The 16,516-nt window shown below is 39.4% G+C and overlaps 1 protein-coding gene across 1 annotated transcript in view; it reads left to right on the top strand.

Moving 5' to 3' along the window:
• Positions 1-15,349, top strand: part of slc12a5b (solute carrier family 12 member 5b) — a 55,681-nt gene extending 40,332 nt beyond the window's left edge. Inside the window, exons 5-26 of the mRNA XM_084720850.1 lie at positions 1,280-1,334; positions 1,417-1,547; positions 1,725-1,972; positions 2,061-2,272; positions 2,362-2,529; positions 3,600-3,698; positions 3,844-3,901; positions 4,850-5,024; positions 5,269-5,387; positions 5,488-5,586; positions 6,165-6,284; positions 6,465-6,569; positions 6,672-6,840; positions 7,530-7,725; positions 9,113-9,282; positions 9,414-9,545; positions 9,719-9,826; positions 10,157-10,273; positions 10,914-11,116; positions 11,419-11,433; positions 11,530-11,663; positions 13,692-15,349. Coding sequence (XP_084576976.1) covers positions 1,280-1,334; positions 1,417-1,547; positions 1,725-1,972; positions 2,061-2,272; positions 2,362-2,529; positions 3,600-3,698; positions 3,844-3,901; positions 4,850-5,024; positions 5,269-5,387; positions 5,488-5,586; positions 6,165-6,284; positions 6,465-6,569; positions 6,672-6,840; positions 7,530-7,725; positions 9,113-9,282; positions 9,414-9,545; positions 9,719-9,826; positions 10,157-10,273; positions 10,914-11,116; positions 11,419-11,433; positions 11,530-11,663; positions 13,692-13,783 — 2,925 coding nt within the window. The 3' untranslated portion in view covers positions 13,784-15,349. The remainder of the gene's footprint in view (positions 1-1,279; positions 1,335-1,416; positions 1,548-1,724; positions 1,973-2,060; positions 2,273-2,361; positions 2,530-3,599; positions 3,699-3,843; positions 3,902-4,849; positions 5,025-5,268; positions 5,388-5,487; positions 5,587-6,164; positions 6,285-6,464; positions 6,570-6,671; positions 6,841-7,529; positions 7,726-9,112; positions 9,283-9,413; positions 9,546-9,718; positions 9,827-10,156; positions 10,274-10,913; positions 11,117-11,418; positions 11,434-11,529; positions 11,664-13,691) is intronic.
• The last annotated feature ends 1,167 nt before the right edge of the window (positions 15,350-16,516 follow it).

The raw sequence follows: 16,516 nt of genomic DNA on the forward strand, positions 1-16,516 counted from the left end.
TCCTGTGGCTCCACAGGGATCCTCGGTCATTGTGCAATCAAAGTTTTGGTGGATCCCATAGTGTATATAAGGTTTATGGATGAGTGTATTGCACATAGCAAGTAAGTAACAACACCACAATACAGAACATCAATTACAGAACATCCTAAATTTTAAAAATTATTCAATGGAATTGAATATGCATCGACAGGCAGTACTCAGTCAAGAACAGTGGAGTTAAATTTCATGATCAGGTGAAAAATTATACTTATTAACCAGGTCCAGAGCTGAACAATCGAATGTAGCGCAAAAAAATACTGACTGGATCAAGTTCTTTGACTCTTCTTCTACTTTAACAACAAAACTGACCAACAAAAACAAAAATGACTCAATAAAAACAAATCCACAGCCCATTTTGGGTCGGAACCTCCTGTTTGGGAAAGGCTAGTTTAGACGATTTTTATGCTCTTAGTTTCAGAAGGAAAAGAAGGAAAGAATTACAGAAAGAAGAAAAGAGGGAAGGGAAACTTTAGTAAAATTTGTTAAATGTACAGTCTGCAAAGTAACTGCAGTAATCAGATAAATGATAATATTAATTATAATTATACAGACAAAATAAATAAGATTAAAATAAAGATCTATTTAACAGGACAAATACAGTTAAAGCACATAAACACATTTTTAAAATGTGTTTGTAGGAGAGACTTACATGAAGATCTGCCTTGCAGGTCGTTGTAGGACTGCGTTGGCCTGATTGCAAAAACCCCAGTCTGCTTTGGTTTTTAGCCTCCATGTGAGAATGACTAAGGAAGATGTACCAAAGGATCTGAGGCTACACTCAGACAGAGTTAACAGGTCAGAGGTAAAGTCACGAGGTAACCCCAAATGTCCTCTGTTGGATCTTATGAGTAGTCTTGCTGTACTTATTGGTAGTAAAGAAAAAGTAGCTCCCTGTGAAATGTAGTGGAATATAAGTCTCACAGAATGAAAATACTCAATTAGTCTGCAGTTACCTTAAAAGTGTACTTAACCAGAGTACTGGTATCTGGTAAAAGTAATCAGTTCCTTTGTGCCTGTGGCTGCAGCTGACAGTATCACTGCAGTGACAGTATGTGCCTAACCAGCCATGTAGTCATCCCGGCAATGAACAATTCAACTTGACCGCATGAGTCAGACTCTTGTGCTGCTGGATGTTTTTCTCTGCGCACTCCCTGCATTCATTCAGGACTCGCTGTCGGCCATATTTAATCTGGCGTGCCCACCTGCTGCCTCTCAGACTGCCGTGTGCTTCTTTTTGCAGACGATGCTCACAGCCATCTCCATGAGTGCCATCGCAACAAACGGAGTCGTACCAGGTGAGTGGATATCTGAGGGGGTGCATTAGTGTGTGTGCGACAGAGCAGTGCGCTGACTCTTGTGTGTGTTTGTGACTCACAGCTGGAGGTTCATATTACATGATCTCTCGCTCCCTGGGGCCTGAGTTTGGCGGAGCTGTTGGGATCTGCTTCTACTTGGGCACCACTTTTGCAGGTGCCATGTACATTCTTGGCTGCATTGAAATTCTGCTGGTAAGAAACATTAATTTTCAAATAACTCACATTTATTGTTGTATGTTTTGGGGGTTTGGATTAGACCAAGAACACTCACACTTTTTTTTCCCCTTGTGCTTCCACCCATCTCCACCATACGCCTCCCTCTTCTTCCTCTGCCTCCACCTTCCTCCCTTCATCTTTTCATTCTTTCAGATTTACATTGTTCCCCAGGCAGCCATCTTTAAGATTGAGGGCCTGGAGGGGCCGGAGGCGGAGGCAGCTCTCCTCAACAACATGCGGGTGTACGGCACCATTGTACTGAGTTTAATGGCCCTGGTGGTGTTTGTGGGGGTCAAATATGTGAACAAGTTGGCGCTGGTCTTCCTGGCCTGTGTCATCCTCTCCATCCTGGCCGTTTATGCCGGAGTCATAAAGACCGCCGTCGACCCGCCTGTCTTCCCGTAAGTGACTCGTTCACTCACTGGTCAAAGTCTCTGGTTATGACCGAGTGTGCGACAATTTATGCAACTTTATTGATTTCCTTTGTAGCGTCTGCCTCCTGGGAAATCGAACTCTTGCATCTAAAGGATACGACGTCTGTGCAAAGGTCATTGAAATAGACAATGAAACCGTCACCACAAAACTGTGGAGGTCCTTCTGTGATTCAGATTCTCTGAACGCCACCTGTGATGAATACTTCAACAACAACAATGTCACAGAGATACAGGGCATCCCGGGGGTCACTAGTGGCATCCTGGCAGGTAAGAGATGCCCCCTCAGTGTAAATGATGATACCCTCTGAGGATCAGTCCACCTCACCTGCTCATCTAAATGCCTCCCTGTCTTTTAGAGAACCTGTTTGGTAACTACCTGGAAAAAGGGATGATGCTGGAGAAGCGTGGGCTTGCATCAGAGGTGGATCCAGACAGTCCCACAGCCGCCTCCAACCGCTACGTCCTGACTGACATCACCAGCTTCTTCACCCTGCTGGTCGGGATTTACTTCCCATCTGTCACAGGTTAGCACCAAATAGACCCACCGAAGAAACGTCTGAGGAGACAAGAGGAGGTCCTCACCTGGTTGAGGGGCCGTCCTCATCAAAGCTGTCTTTAAGGATGCTCTAATCTATATTTTTTATATAATCAATGCATCAAATGACTACATGCAGATTAGGGTGATTGTGAGCATTCAGAAAGCCAGTTTGGCGGAATATTAAAGATCATCTTTCCACAGGGTTATCTGCAACAGCTGCAGGCCTTTTCACTGAAACCTTTCTTTTAAATATATTTCTTTAATTGAAGAGGGATTTGTTTACTACTGCAGAGGGATTTTTTTTTATTATTGAAGACGCTTTTTTTTAACACAGAAGAGGCATTTTTTATTACTACGGAGACGGTTTTCATTGTCAAAGCACTTATGAGATTTGTTTCTCCAAGTAAATATTTTTTTTATTATGTGGTTGGGAACTGGTTCTCAGGCTTCTCTCTGATCAGCTGAAATCTGGAGAATCAGTACCACCACAGCTGGTTTCAGTGAAAAATCACTAAAACCTCACTGAATGCTACCTATTTAGCACCAAACAACGGGCAGACAAAATTAATGATTAACTGGTGATCATAGTGGAGCATTTAGTGGGCAGTGACTTAACTAGAAGTCCAGTGTGTATTTCAACTTTACATTGACAGGCAGCAGGCAATGACACTGGCAGTTTAAACAGCTGATCCACTTGCAGTAGAGGACTCGTTGCTTGTTATCGTCAGTTTACGATGTTGTACTCCTGCAGATCTCCTGCAGTCTGCAAAGAGTCTTTCAGGGGAAAACAACTCACCTCACCTCAACTAGGATGTCAACGTATTTAATATACAGCAATTGCTATAAATTGCTAATAAATTTAAATAATCCACATTTCTACCAACTTTCCAGAAGCAGATATGAGAGCACACTGAGAACCTCATTATTGTGATACAGGTGATATGACTCCACTGGACAGAGAAAAAGAGAGAAAGAAAAAAAATGACCCATGATACACCCATGCATGTCTAAAAGGACAAAACACCTAATTATTACTTCTTCTTGCTACACTCACAGGTATCATGGCGGGCTCCAACCGCTCCGGAGACCTGCGTGATGCCCAGAAGTCGATCCCAATCGGCACAATTGCAGCCATCACCACCACATCTACTGTGTGTATCCTTCACTGAGCAAAGGTCGATAAAACAGAAGCTTTGTGTATCTGAATGTGCTGAATAATTTTTATATAACCTGTTGCATGTTATTATAATGTTTTAATCAAACATTTCCAGCAATTGATTTCTTAACAGCTTTTCCACAGACATGTCTTGTGTGGTGCTGTTTGGTGCCTGTATAGAAGGGGTAGTTCTAAGGGACAAGTAAGTCATTACGTTGTACTTTGTACTTTAAATTGTAAATTTGCAACTTCAATATTATTTTCACAAACTGACTGTTTTCTAAACCCCTCCCCCAATAAGCACAATCACAATTAGTCACTTATTTTCATGCACACCCTGCTCTAATGCATAACACTACATTTTCACATACTAGGAATAAAATGAGAAATAATTAAACCAAAACAGTTTAATAAGGCATTGTAGAGACGCACTAAAACAGAATGACGGGCAAGTCTGTCAGACAGACTGCGAGCAGATCAGCGCTGTCAGCGGGAGTGAGCACGTATTTAGTGTCACCCGACACAACATCAATGATCAGATGTTTGAATACTTGAAATAATTGATGCAGCTGTGCTTTACTCTTATTTACTCATTATTTCCATTACATTCATGTCCTTTACATTCATATTAAATGGATGCATAAAAAGCACCATTTGGTGCATAAAGAATCAGCAGAACGGAGGAAACAAAATGTTTGACACTCAAACAAAAACTAGGTAGGTTTGTTTCTCCAGGCCTGGGGTCGCTTGTGAGGCTCGCCTTACTTTTTCACAGTGAAGGTGACAACCCTAATTTATTACTACCAAACCCTGACTGTTCCTTGTCATGTATGTCTTCCATATGGCACATCTATGGGATGCTAACATATTGCCTGGGACATTCGTCTTTAGCCTGTAGCCGTAATGTAGCCAATGAAATCTGCTCCCCATTTTGTAAACTTCATAACTGTGCACGAATGAAATTTGACATGCCCAGCAACAGTCGGGAGCTGGGATTACCAAATGGTTAGACGTCTTGTCAATTTAAGAACACTGAATTGATGTTGTTATTACATGATCAGATCCAGATTATATGGCGGAATGACTTGTGAATAAGTCAGCGTGTGTTATTACAGCTTTCAGATGTTTTTGTCTTTGCGTCTCTCCACAGGTTTGGTGAAGGAGTCGACGGTAACCTGGTGATTGGGACTCTCGCGTGGCCGTCTCCATGGGTCATCGTGTTTGGCTCCTTCTTTTCCACATGTGGAGCAGGACTTCAGAGTCTGACTGGAGCTCCACGTCTCCTCCAGGCCATCTCACGAGACGGCATCATCCCATTTCTCAGAGTGAGCACACATATAGCATTTAAGTGCATCTTTATCATAAAAAGCAGAAACGTATTTTAGACTTACACTGACAACAGGAGCAGTGCTTTTTTGGCATGTATATTTTCTCTACCTTTAGGCTGTAGAAATCAACACAGTTACATTGTTACAGTATTAAAATCCCATACTGCATTTGTATAGCACTTCTAGTCCAAAAGGGTGCAATAAAAATGAAATTTAATTGAATCTTTTCATGTTTCTGCAGGTGTTTGGACATGGCAAAGCCAACGGGGAGCCCACCTGGGCTCTTCTGCTCACAGCGAGTATTTGTGAGATTGGCATCATCATTGCCTCTCTGGATTCAGTCGCACCCATCCTCTCTATGTAAGTTCACTGTACCTTCACACACACTGTGTGTTGTCTGCTGTGCAGGTCTGCTGTGGTTGGGATCATGCCTCACTTCTGTACCTCTCTCTCTCTTCAGGTTCTTCTTGATGTGCTACATGTTTGTCAATCTGGCCTGCGCCCTGCAGACTCTGCTGAGGACACCAAACTGGAGGCCGCGCTTTAAGTTCTACCACTGGTGAGCTTGTGTGTGTAAAAAAAGAAGGGAAGATAAACCGACATACATACATGTTAGTGACATTTTAATGTGTGAAACACTTTGATTTTGTTTGCACCACTTAAATGAAAATAGACAACTTTTCTGCGTGAACTTTCAGTATGAAGTAAGTGCTAAAGAATAATGGAATAAGAGGATAATGACACGATCCGCATTTAGATTGGCTCCCTGTAACTCTCGCTTTCATAATGCAATTCTGTCTGCCACCAAGCACCTGATATTTCTTGGAAAAATGAAGGTTTGTTTAAAAGAATAAATGAACAAATGAACTTTTTGTTTGTTTTTTGCTAACATTACTCCCCCCTCCACTCCAACACCTACCCCTGCTTTAGTTATTTGTTTGGGCAAAGCAATGACGTTACAGGAAACGCTAAGTGGGGAGTTGAAAAGTTGTCTTCAACCAAGTAATACCTGAATTAGTAATACCTGCATTAGTTAATTTTACCTAATTCTTGGGTAAAATTAGATTAAATACAAACTTTCATATCTACAAGCAGGAATTCCCAATTATACCAAACGTGATTTCCTCTTCCCTGCAGGGCATTGTCTTTCTTGGGTATGAGCCTGTGCTTGTCACTCATGTTCATCTGTTCCTGGTATTACGCCATAGTCGCCATGGGCATCGCCTCCTGCATTTACAAATACATCGAGTTCTGTGGGTAAGTAATCGTCATGGCAGCAACTTGGACCAAAAACAAGAACGGGACTGAATTACAGAAACTAAAATCTAAAAATTCTTCCATTAGTTGTTGTTTTAGTTGAATGATTACTACTTTGCATTTATCTATACATCATGATACTTACATCATGTGTCGACCCATTAATGTGCTGTTTCACAGAGCTGAGAAGGAGTGGGGTGATGGGATACGTGGCATCTCACTCAGCGCTGCACGCTTCGCTCTCATGAGGCTGGAGGAGGGACCGCCACACACCAAGAACTGGAGGTCAGTCCTCACATCTTCAACTTTTAAACTCTTAACAGTTAAGCTTATATCACCTGTTGAATCTAAAATACAGTCTCTTGTTCTCGGTCTGATTTTTGTCAGGCCTCAGATCCTGGTTCTTGTGAGCATGGATGCTGAGCAGAATGTAGAACAGCCTCGCCTGCTGTCTCTGACCAACCAGCTGAAAGCAGGGAAGGGTCTGACCATCGTCGGCACCTCAGTTCAAGGAACCTTCCTTGACAACTACACCGAGGCTCAGAGGGCAGATCAGGTCTGTCCTCTAATCTCTAACACACACACTTCCACCTGTGATACACACAGGGGATTAACGCTAGACAACTCTCACTGGGCCTGATTTATTAAAGGTTTGTGTGTTTAAAAACGTGAATATGCAAAAATGGGGTGTTTCTACACACAGGTGTAAGACACTTGGAGGAGAAATAATATAAATAGGTTAATTTAGCACACACATTGCAACTTACTGGTCTGCAAATAATTTTCTGTGACTGTGTCTGCAAGTTATACGTTTGAAAGAAAGGTGCTAATCAGCTCAGCAGTGCACACAGATGGCTGCTGTTATTGTAGAAAGGAGGAGATAGTCTAATTTAAAGTAATTTCTCATGAGCTGTTTGGGGTATGCATTTGTTTTTTTTTTATTTTAATTCAATAATCTTTAATTATTTATTTATCTTTAATAAACCCCAGCTGCTCCACTGTGGGACTGCTTGGACTGAGAGACCTCACAACTGTCTGTACTCCATCTTCGATCCCTCTTGTCAGGGCATTTATAGCTATTGTGAGACCCCAGATACAGCACTAACCAGCTGCCTGGTGCATGCGACAATGGCCTGAGTGTTGGGTCACAGATAATGATTTACTTGGTAAATCAGACCCACAATCACAGTGTCTCACAGACTCTCACAGCCGTCTTCCCCTCTGTCGCCCTTTGTGTATCCGTAGTCTTTGCGTAAGTTGATGGAGACAGAGAAGGTGAAGGGCTTCTCTCAGGTGGTCATCTCCTCCAATCTGAGAGATGGGACGTCCCACCTGATCCAGGTGGGAGGACTGGGAGGCCTGAAACACAACACTGTGATGGTCAGCTGGCCCCGAAACTGGAAACAGCCTGAGTATCACCAGCAGTTTAGAAACTTTATTGGTAAGTCTTCAATGAATGAAGGTTTTATGCAATCATCCATTCAACATCGGATTATCCTGGTTTTGATTATGGAGGGGAAATTGTTGTTTTTATTATAATTATCATTATTGTTATAATCTGTTGGAATAACAAGGAGGGTTAGTCATGTTGTCACAACAGACTGTCCTCTAACTCTTTATTGTTGTCTGATTTATCCCTGCTGTGGTGACATCTGAACCAAGTGAATTCAAAGCGCTTTCAGAGTTTTATTGGAGTATTTATTCTCATGTGCAGATGGACTCCCTGGCTGACTGTAAGGAATGTTTGCAGCTGTGTTGTTTCACAGTCACGGTTTATACAGAGTTGTCCATTGTCATGCTGTTTCTTTAGTAAGCACTGAGGTTCACTACAGTAGAGGTCACATTTGCCTCCACACAAAAAATCCATTACAATCCCTATCGTTCAACTGTTATATAGTTTGGATGAGTATGTTTCCCACTACTCTCCACAAAATTTGGGTTTTCCAAAATGTTTCGTTTAGATTGCAGCAAGATCCAAGTCACACATCTTGTCCACCTTATTTCAGGAACCCCAGATTCTTACTACCTGTAACATCAGTATTTCTCAGTTGTGTGTTTTTGTTTACAAGATAAAGTTACATCAGATAAGTGTTCCTGAGAAGTTCAAGGCTTACTTTAAAGCAAATTCACTAATAAATTCTTAATTAACTTGAAATTCCTCATTTTCAAAGGTCAGTTTTTGATGAGAGTTAGTGGTACTTTATTATAAAATTGTTTTCCCTACCTGGCAAAAAGCTGTTCCTCTATTAAAAAAAAAAAAAAAGTTACAAAATATGCTTAAAAACATTAAACTGCTTTTGACCACATATTTTATTTGTTTTACTCGGCCACACAACACCACATACGCTCATACACATCACATACCCACATTTTCTGCTCCTAAATTTATATTATTATTATTATTATTATTATTATTATTATTATTATTATTATTATTGTTATTGTTGTTGTTGTTGTTGTTGTTGTTGTTGTCATCATACAAAAGTTGTTTGCCATTGATTTAATTATTTTCTATATGTTGATGTTGTGTTCTCAATAACTGTGAGAAATTTTTTTTTGCCTCTGTGTCTTTGTTTTCTGCCTCTCCTGCACTGTATATTATTTGTTATCTTTGCCATTCTTTTTAAATTTTTAATTGCGCAAAATAAAATGAATCTAAATTAAACTACTTCTCTAGAAAATATCTGTGACCAGAAGTAACAGTCAGTACGTTAAGACATAAAATGTTTATTTTACTTTGTGTTTAATGGGATGAATTAAACAAATGAAAGTGAGGTAACCTTTCATTAAATTTAAGAACAAATCAATTCTCTTATGTTCCTCTGCAGAGGTGGTTAGAGAGACGACTGTAGCCAGTATGGCTTTGTTGGTTCCTAAGAATATCTCCAGCTACCCGTCCAACGGAGAGCGTTTCACTGAAGGCCACATAGATGTGTGGTGGATTGTCCATGATGGAGGCATGTTGATGCTTCTGCCCTTCCTGCTGCGCCAGCATAAGGTGGGAAACAAGACGCTCAGTCTTCACATTTGAGAAAGTTTAGTATTTTTTCTCTGAGGAGAACAGAGACAGTGTAGAGTGTAGAGAACATTTTGTTGATTATCTGTGAATGTTCCTGTTTCACCCCGCAGGTGTGGAGGAAGTGCAAGATACGTATTTTTACCGTAGCTCAGATGGATGACAATAGTATCCAGATGAAGAAAGACCTCATCACCTTCCTCTATCACCTGCGCATCGATGCTGAGGTGGAGGTGGTGGAAATGGTGAGAGACGCAACTGGCACATCATCATCTCCTGCAGGGAGAGAAGTTTGAAACTTGTTGTGTGCCCTGAGATAAAGTTTTTTTTTTAACTAAACTAAACTTTCTTTCATAATATGGCTCCTGTTTCAGTACTTGAATATTGTATAATAAATGCATGTCTTTTTGCTTTAAAGCATGACGGTGACATCTCAGCCTACACCTATGAGAAGACACTGCTGATGGAGCAACGATCACAGATTCTCAAACAGATGCATCTGACCAAGAATGAGATGGAGAGAGAGGTGAACCAGAAACTTTTGTACTATACAGAACTGGGAAAAAAAACTTAATATCTTAACATTTTCATTTTAATTTTCTTTAACTGAATGGAGCAACCTGAAATTTTAGTGTGCAGAGGCCCCTGAGGAACATGACATTCATTTTGACATTCTCATTTTCACTCTGTGCTCTCCATACATCAGCCCTGGAGCAGGAAATTAGTTTATTACGAGGTGTCTGGACTCATCTGGACTTGTTTTCACTGATCTAAGGGAAGAGAGAATGACAGTCCAAGGGGAAATTACAAATTGAACCTAATCTATTTCCTCACTTTTGTTTTTTAATAACTATAGATCCAGAGCATTACGGATTCATCCCGTGGGTCCATCCGGCGTAAAAACCCATCTGGCTTGCGCTCCCAGCACAGCGCTGAGGAGGGAGCCAGCCTGGCAGAAAGACCAGAGGATGAGGTAATGCTGCCACGGCCCTTTTAGGAAAAATAACTTGATTATTTACAGTAGTCTTTGTTCTTTACACACCTGTTGTCTGTCTGTGCTCCAGTTTGGAAAGAATCTTCTGTTTGTACCATTTTACCACAGACATGTTTTACAGGGTCCCAACAAAGTATGGTCAGTGTTAGTCATTTCCAGGCCCGGATAAGTATGGAAAAAAGAAAAATAGTATGGAAAACTATTTGTCTTTCCAGAGTAGCAAGCAGCAATATCTTTGAATTTCATCTTTACACAGCATCACAAATAATCAAATATTAAACTCGTCTGAACATTCATGAGTTATGCAGTGATGCAGTGGTCAGAAAAGTAAAGCCAACCTTTATTGCTGCTTTCAAAGTAGTTTTCATGGACATAGTGAATAAATGATGAAAACCTTGAAAATTAAACTATTTTTCTTTTATCAATGCATTTTTGGTGAAAACAGAAATGGAGAATGAGTAGGAATCCGGGTTTTATCCCAACACAACAGTAGCTTTCCCCTGGCTGCTCAGCGATTCCCCACTGATCACTGGCTTCCAGAGTTTCACCTTTACTGACAGGTGTCTCTTCTCTCTCTTTTACCCTGTCACACTGTCACGTCACGGTGTCCCTGTCTCAGTCTGTGGCTGTCTCCAACCCAAAACAGGTACAGCTGATCCACAGCAAGAACGCTTCCACGCCGACCAGCCCGACGAGCCCCGCGTCTCCCACTGGACCTGCAGGGGGCGCTGCCACCTGGACAGACAACAAGGGCGCAGACAAGGGGCCGGCCCTTTTATCGGCGACCCCGGAGGCAGGCAAAGACATGTTCAACATGAAGCCGTGAGTGACCTGTCAGTTTCACTCAGCTCAGCAGACATAACACATGACACGCACACAGAAACGTGGGTCAGTGGTAAATATTTGTGTCTATCGACCCATGTTCGAGGGATTAAAGGCAAACATTCTGTTCCTGTGCATGTGACAAACAAAACCTTGAACTTAAACCACCAACAAATGTAGATTCCTGCTTCTGTGAGCACGTGTGTGTCTGTGTGTGTGTGTGTGTGTGTGTGTGTGTGTGTGTGTGTGTGTGTGTGTGTGTATTTCACCATTAACATCTCCCTTCTTACATGCTGCTGTAGGGAGTGGGAGAACTTGTAAGTATTAACATTTTGAAGTGAGACACACTCTGCGTAGCTAAATGACTGATTTGTAAAACCAAACCCGATGTGAGCTCATGTTTCTTGCATTAGGAACCAGACCGATGTGAGGCGCATGCATACAGCGATGCGGCTCAATGAGGTCATCACAAAGAAGTCCAAGGAGGCAAAACTTGTCCTGCTCAACATGCCTGGACCACCCAAGAACCGCATGGGCAATGAAAACTGTATGCTACATCATACATACCACATACTATATTCCATACGCATACATGTGTCCTTCAAAGCTCAATTCAAATCCCACAGGAGAAAACTCCTTTTACGGCGAGACAGCATGAAAACACAATCAAAACACTGTAAAACACCTAAAGACATTAAAAGCGCTTTTACTATGCATGCAAAACAGAACAGAATAAACAGTTCAGGTGATAAAAACAAATAAGAAATGCAACATTTATTGTAATTGCAAAATTGCATCTAATATCCAGAAAGGAGGGGAGAATTCCTTAAAAACAGGATTTGCTAGAATGGATTTAGCTTTCTGTGTGGTTTGCCAGCTAAAGATTTCTGCCGTGGAGTGGCCACAGAGAAAATAAAATAAATATCAAGGCCACTTTTTTCTACATCTAGCTCTTTCAATGCTACTGCAGCCCACATAAGATACAGTTCGTTCCCATGTTTTGTTTAATTTGTGTGCACATGATAAATGAGCCTGAAGTGCAGTGCACATGGTTCAAGTATTATGCAAGGCATATTTTGTGCACCCACAGATGAAGAAGGCTGTCGCTCTCCAGCGACTCACTACCTTGACAGTGTTGCCCATGTTGACTCCTGTTTTGCACATTTGAATTCCCAAACATGTGAAGTAGCCAATTTATATCTTTGACTAAAGTAAAACTGCTAATACAACAATGGAAAAGTACGCCATAACAGTTTACTCTCTCTACTCTCTTTACTTTAAGTAGCAAAAATAAGTAGTTGTTTTGCAGAAAACTGACCCTGTAACTGATGTACATTCTGTTACTATAAATTATATATATATTTATTGTATAATACAGGATATTGTTATGTATAAAAAACCTTTTCCCATTGTAGCTGTTGAGGTTGGAGCCAGTTTTAACTGCTTTTTACACAGACAGTTGAGTCTACTGGTCTGTAGCCTGGAAGTCAGGCTCTTTCTCCAAAAGATCACAAGATACATCTGAGCAGTTAATAAGATAGGAAAGAATTAAAAAAAAACAACTTTTCTCTAATCTTGTTGCTTTGTGAACAACTTCGATTTAACATTTTGAGCCTCGAAGAGTTATTTAAATGAAACCAGTTGAGAAGTCTAGCTGGGATGTCCCATAGATCGGGACTCCAAAGATACAATATACAATTTACAATATACAATATACAATACAATATACAATACCACTTTTTTGTAGTGGTTCACTCATGAACCAAACAGGTTTTATTTTTAAAATGTACATCATGTAAAATCCTAATCTGCAGCAACAAGTAACAACTATGAGTTAAACATAATTAAAACAGATGGAAAAGTTAAAAGTAATGGATAAGTGGTTAAATTGGATAAAAGTTAAATACTCAAAATAGTTAACTCAGTGGACGAATGGGTGAAATTAAACTTAATGGATAAATAGCTGAGATGGTTTGCTACAGGTAATGGATAAATGGTTTAAATAATTAGCTAAACGTAGGCTAATGGATAAATGGTTGAAACTGTTAAAATAATGGTTGAAATGTAAAGCTAAAGTAATGGATAGTTGAAGTTGCTAGCTAAAAGTAGGCTAATGGATGAGGTTGAAGTTGTTGGAATGATGTTAGCTAACATAAATAAAAATAAATGCTCAAAATCGTTGGCTGATAGTAAGGATATATGGTTGAAATTGCTAAAAGTAGTAAATGAGTGGAGAAAAAGCTTGACGTAATGGATAAATAAATAGTTGAACTGTCCAGCTTGACCACACTGACACTTCAATTGCATGAAAAATATTTTATTTTAATATCTACTTTTACATAATTCATAGTTATAAATCCCATCGATTTTAAAATCAGTTCAGATTAACACGTTTGAAACATGACCAGTTTGTTTTTAAGGGGTACTTCAGTTCCTCTGGCAGCGTTGTGGGGTTGTCAGACAAAAGAAGATCCTCTACAGCATCTTGTATAAGATATTGATTGGTTTTAACTTTTGTAATTAACTTTCGTGTCTTGTAAGAAAACTACATTCCTTTACTGTGATTGTCTCTCAGACATGGAGTTCCTCGAGGTTCTCACTGAAGGTCTCAATCGGGTCCTCCTGGTGCGTGGAGGTGGACGTGAGGTCATCACCATCTACTCCTGAAGGGCTTTTGACGGCACCTGCACGGACTCTGCCCTCTTCTCCCTCTGTATCCTCCCACACTGTACACGAAGAGTTATACAACAGTCCCCTCGCTGTTCTGGACCTGTCAGCTGATAACGGCAGATGAGTTTATGGTCAGTCCTGACAGTTTCAGTGCAAAACAACTCCAAAAAAAAAAAAAAAAATCACTAATTCACAGAAAATGGAAGGTTTTCAAATCTTTCTTCCCCTTTTCTGACATTAAATCAAATTTCTGTCCTTTTGTTTTTTTCCTTATCATTTTTTCTTATTTTCTATTATTTATTATTGATGTTATTTGTGTATTTATTCATCTAATTATGTCTGTCTTTGTCCTGAGCTGTTCTTGTCTTTCATTGTATGGTTGGAAGCACTTACATAATAATATTAGAGTACCGGTGATGATATTAATTTATATTAAATATTCATATTCCCCAAACAGAACAATTGGATTTGGATCAAATAGATTTACCAATAGTTTGCACTCATTTTAGAGCCCTAAATCTAACACATATTTGTGCAAAAAATGGATGGACGATATGTATGATTTGCTGTTTATGTCAGAATCATCGCTGGCATGTTCTTTTCATGGCAGTGGGATTTATCGGTTTGTTTATTTATTTGTCAGCATTCCTCTTTTGTTGCTGAGAGATCAACAGAAATTAAAATCAAAAGAAAATGATTTGATGCAGATTATTATGATCCAGACCCTGTTCGACCTCATTATCCCCACAGTTGGATCATATATATTGAATGGACTCAGTGACACGCTGCAATACAAAGCCTTTGAGCTCAGTGAGGGTCACTTTAAATACTAAATTCTGTATATTCATTTATCATTTGATATGTATTACCTCCAGTGTTCTGCAGTTCACCTAAGGAGCCCATATAATATACAGTTATACATACTGTGCTGTAGTTGATAAGGGTGACCTTGGATCTTTAGGCTGTATTAAAATATTTGAGTTAATTCCTCAAAATGTAACATAAAGTTGATTTTCATCTCTTTACAAAAAGTTTGAGAAACATGCTCCTTGCAACTTTAAAATTGATAACCCCTACTGCTTCCTAATTACTTACAAATGTGCCAATATATAATGTAAAAACAACATTTTAAGTGGAATTTAAATTTCAACAGCTTTCAGACTAGACATCTTTACAAACTTTTAGAAAACATAATAGTGTGAAGTTTTAAGGAGAGAGTTGATGAATCTAGGATTTTATTTTAAATGTTGACAGCTCTGTGAAAACGAAAACAATATTTATCATAAATTATATCTATCTAGAGAATGTATTTTTTTAATGATGTGGTTAAAAAAAAAAGGTAAACGTAATTTATTTAAATAATTTAAAATGCATGGTAAGCACACAGTATTGAAGGAGTAATTTGCGTAGTTTGACCTTTTGGAATATGTGTTTCTTTGAATTTATCGAGTTAGATGAGACATGAGACAGTTAGCTTAGCATTTAGACTTGAAACAGCTAGCATCGCTTTGTCCGAAATTTACAACATCTCTAAAACTCACCAATCAAAAGATTTTCTTCTTGTACAGAAGATAACGTGATAATTTGTGAGCTTTAGGTGTGATTTTTTTTTTTTTTTGTTAGAGCCTAGCTGTTTCCAGTCTTTATGCTAAGCTGAGCTAACCAGCTGCAAGCATCGGCTTCATATTTACATACAAACATGAAAGTGGTATGAATCTTTTCATCTAGCTCTCGACAAGAAAGTGAATAAGTGTATTTCCTAAAATGTAGAACTACTTAAAATGTTCATTTGCTGCTATACAAATGTAGGGTACGTCATTTGAAAATGTGAAGGAATTAGCAAAAATATTTACGATATAAATATGTAAGAAATGCAGTCACAAAATAATAACCTAGAAAAGAGAGAATTCTAGAGGAATCCAAGAAGGAGAATGTTTAACAGTTTTAGCATAGTTATCCTGCAGTATCTCTCAAACATTTTGTTTTTGTGTGTGTGTGTATGAGTGTGAAGACAACGAGTGTTTAGTTTCTTTTTGTGTGTGGTGTGGTCTTTTTGAACAAACATTAATTCATGCACGTTGTATCATAACCATTCACATTTCACACTAATCAACTGATACCACAAACATTTCATAGATAATCAGCAGTAAGAGTCTGGAGTGTGCAGCATTTATGACACCAGTATGGAAAGAAAGCATTAATATTAATCGTTTATGATGGATGTTTATGTCCAAACATGTATGTATACAGTAGTTGATTTATTTCCATTTTCCCCTTGGCTTATTTACATAGGAAATTCTGCACAAATCATTAGCATTCAGTGGCTTTCCCAGGAAATCATAAGATTTGTAAATATCCTTTAGACTTATTGTATACATGTATTGTTTTTAACTCCGTAGCATATACAGAACCTCACCTCATCATACACATACTGACATGTCTTACTTTTGGTGAATATCTGTGCAGCCCTCAGTGTTTCCTTTATGACTCTGAAAAGTGTGGGTGCAACAACAAAAACTGTATTCACTTTTGATTTGATAAGAAGGTGGTGTAGTTCGACAGATATATCAGACACTGGTTTGCAGAAGTTTAAACTCCCTCACCCAGAGTGTGTGCGTGTGTGTGTATTCGCTGTCTGTTAGTGTGTGAATCTGATACTTGACTGAAAACAGTATAAGGAACAAGATGGAGTGAAGCTGGGACATTTGTAAATAGATCTGTTTTAGTTTT

This window comes from Lutjanus erythropterus, chromosome 6, assembly GCF_056507025.1.
Source record: "Lutjanus erythropterus isolate fLutEry1 chromosome 6, fLutEry1.hap2, whole genome shotgun sequence".
NCBI classification, from domain to species: Eukaryota; Metazoa; Chordata; class Actinopteri; order Lutjaniformes; family Lutjanidae; genus Lutjanus; species Lutjanus erythropterus.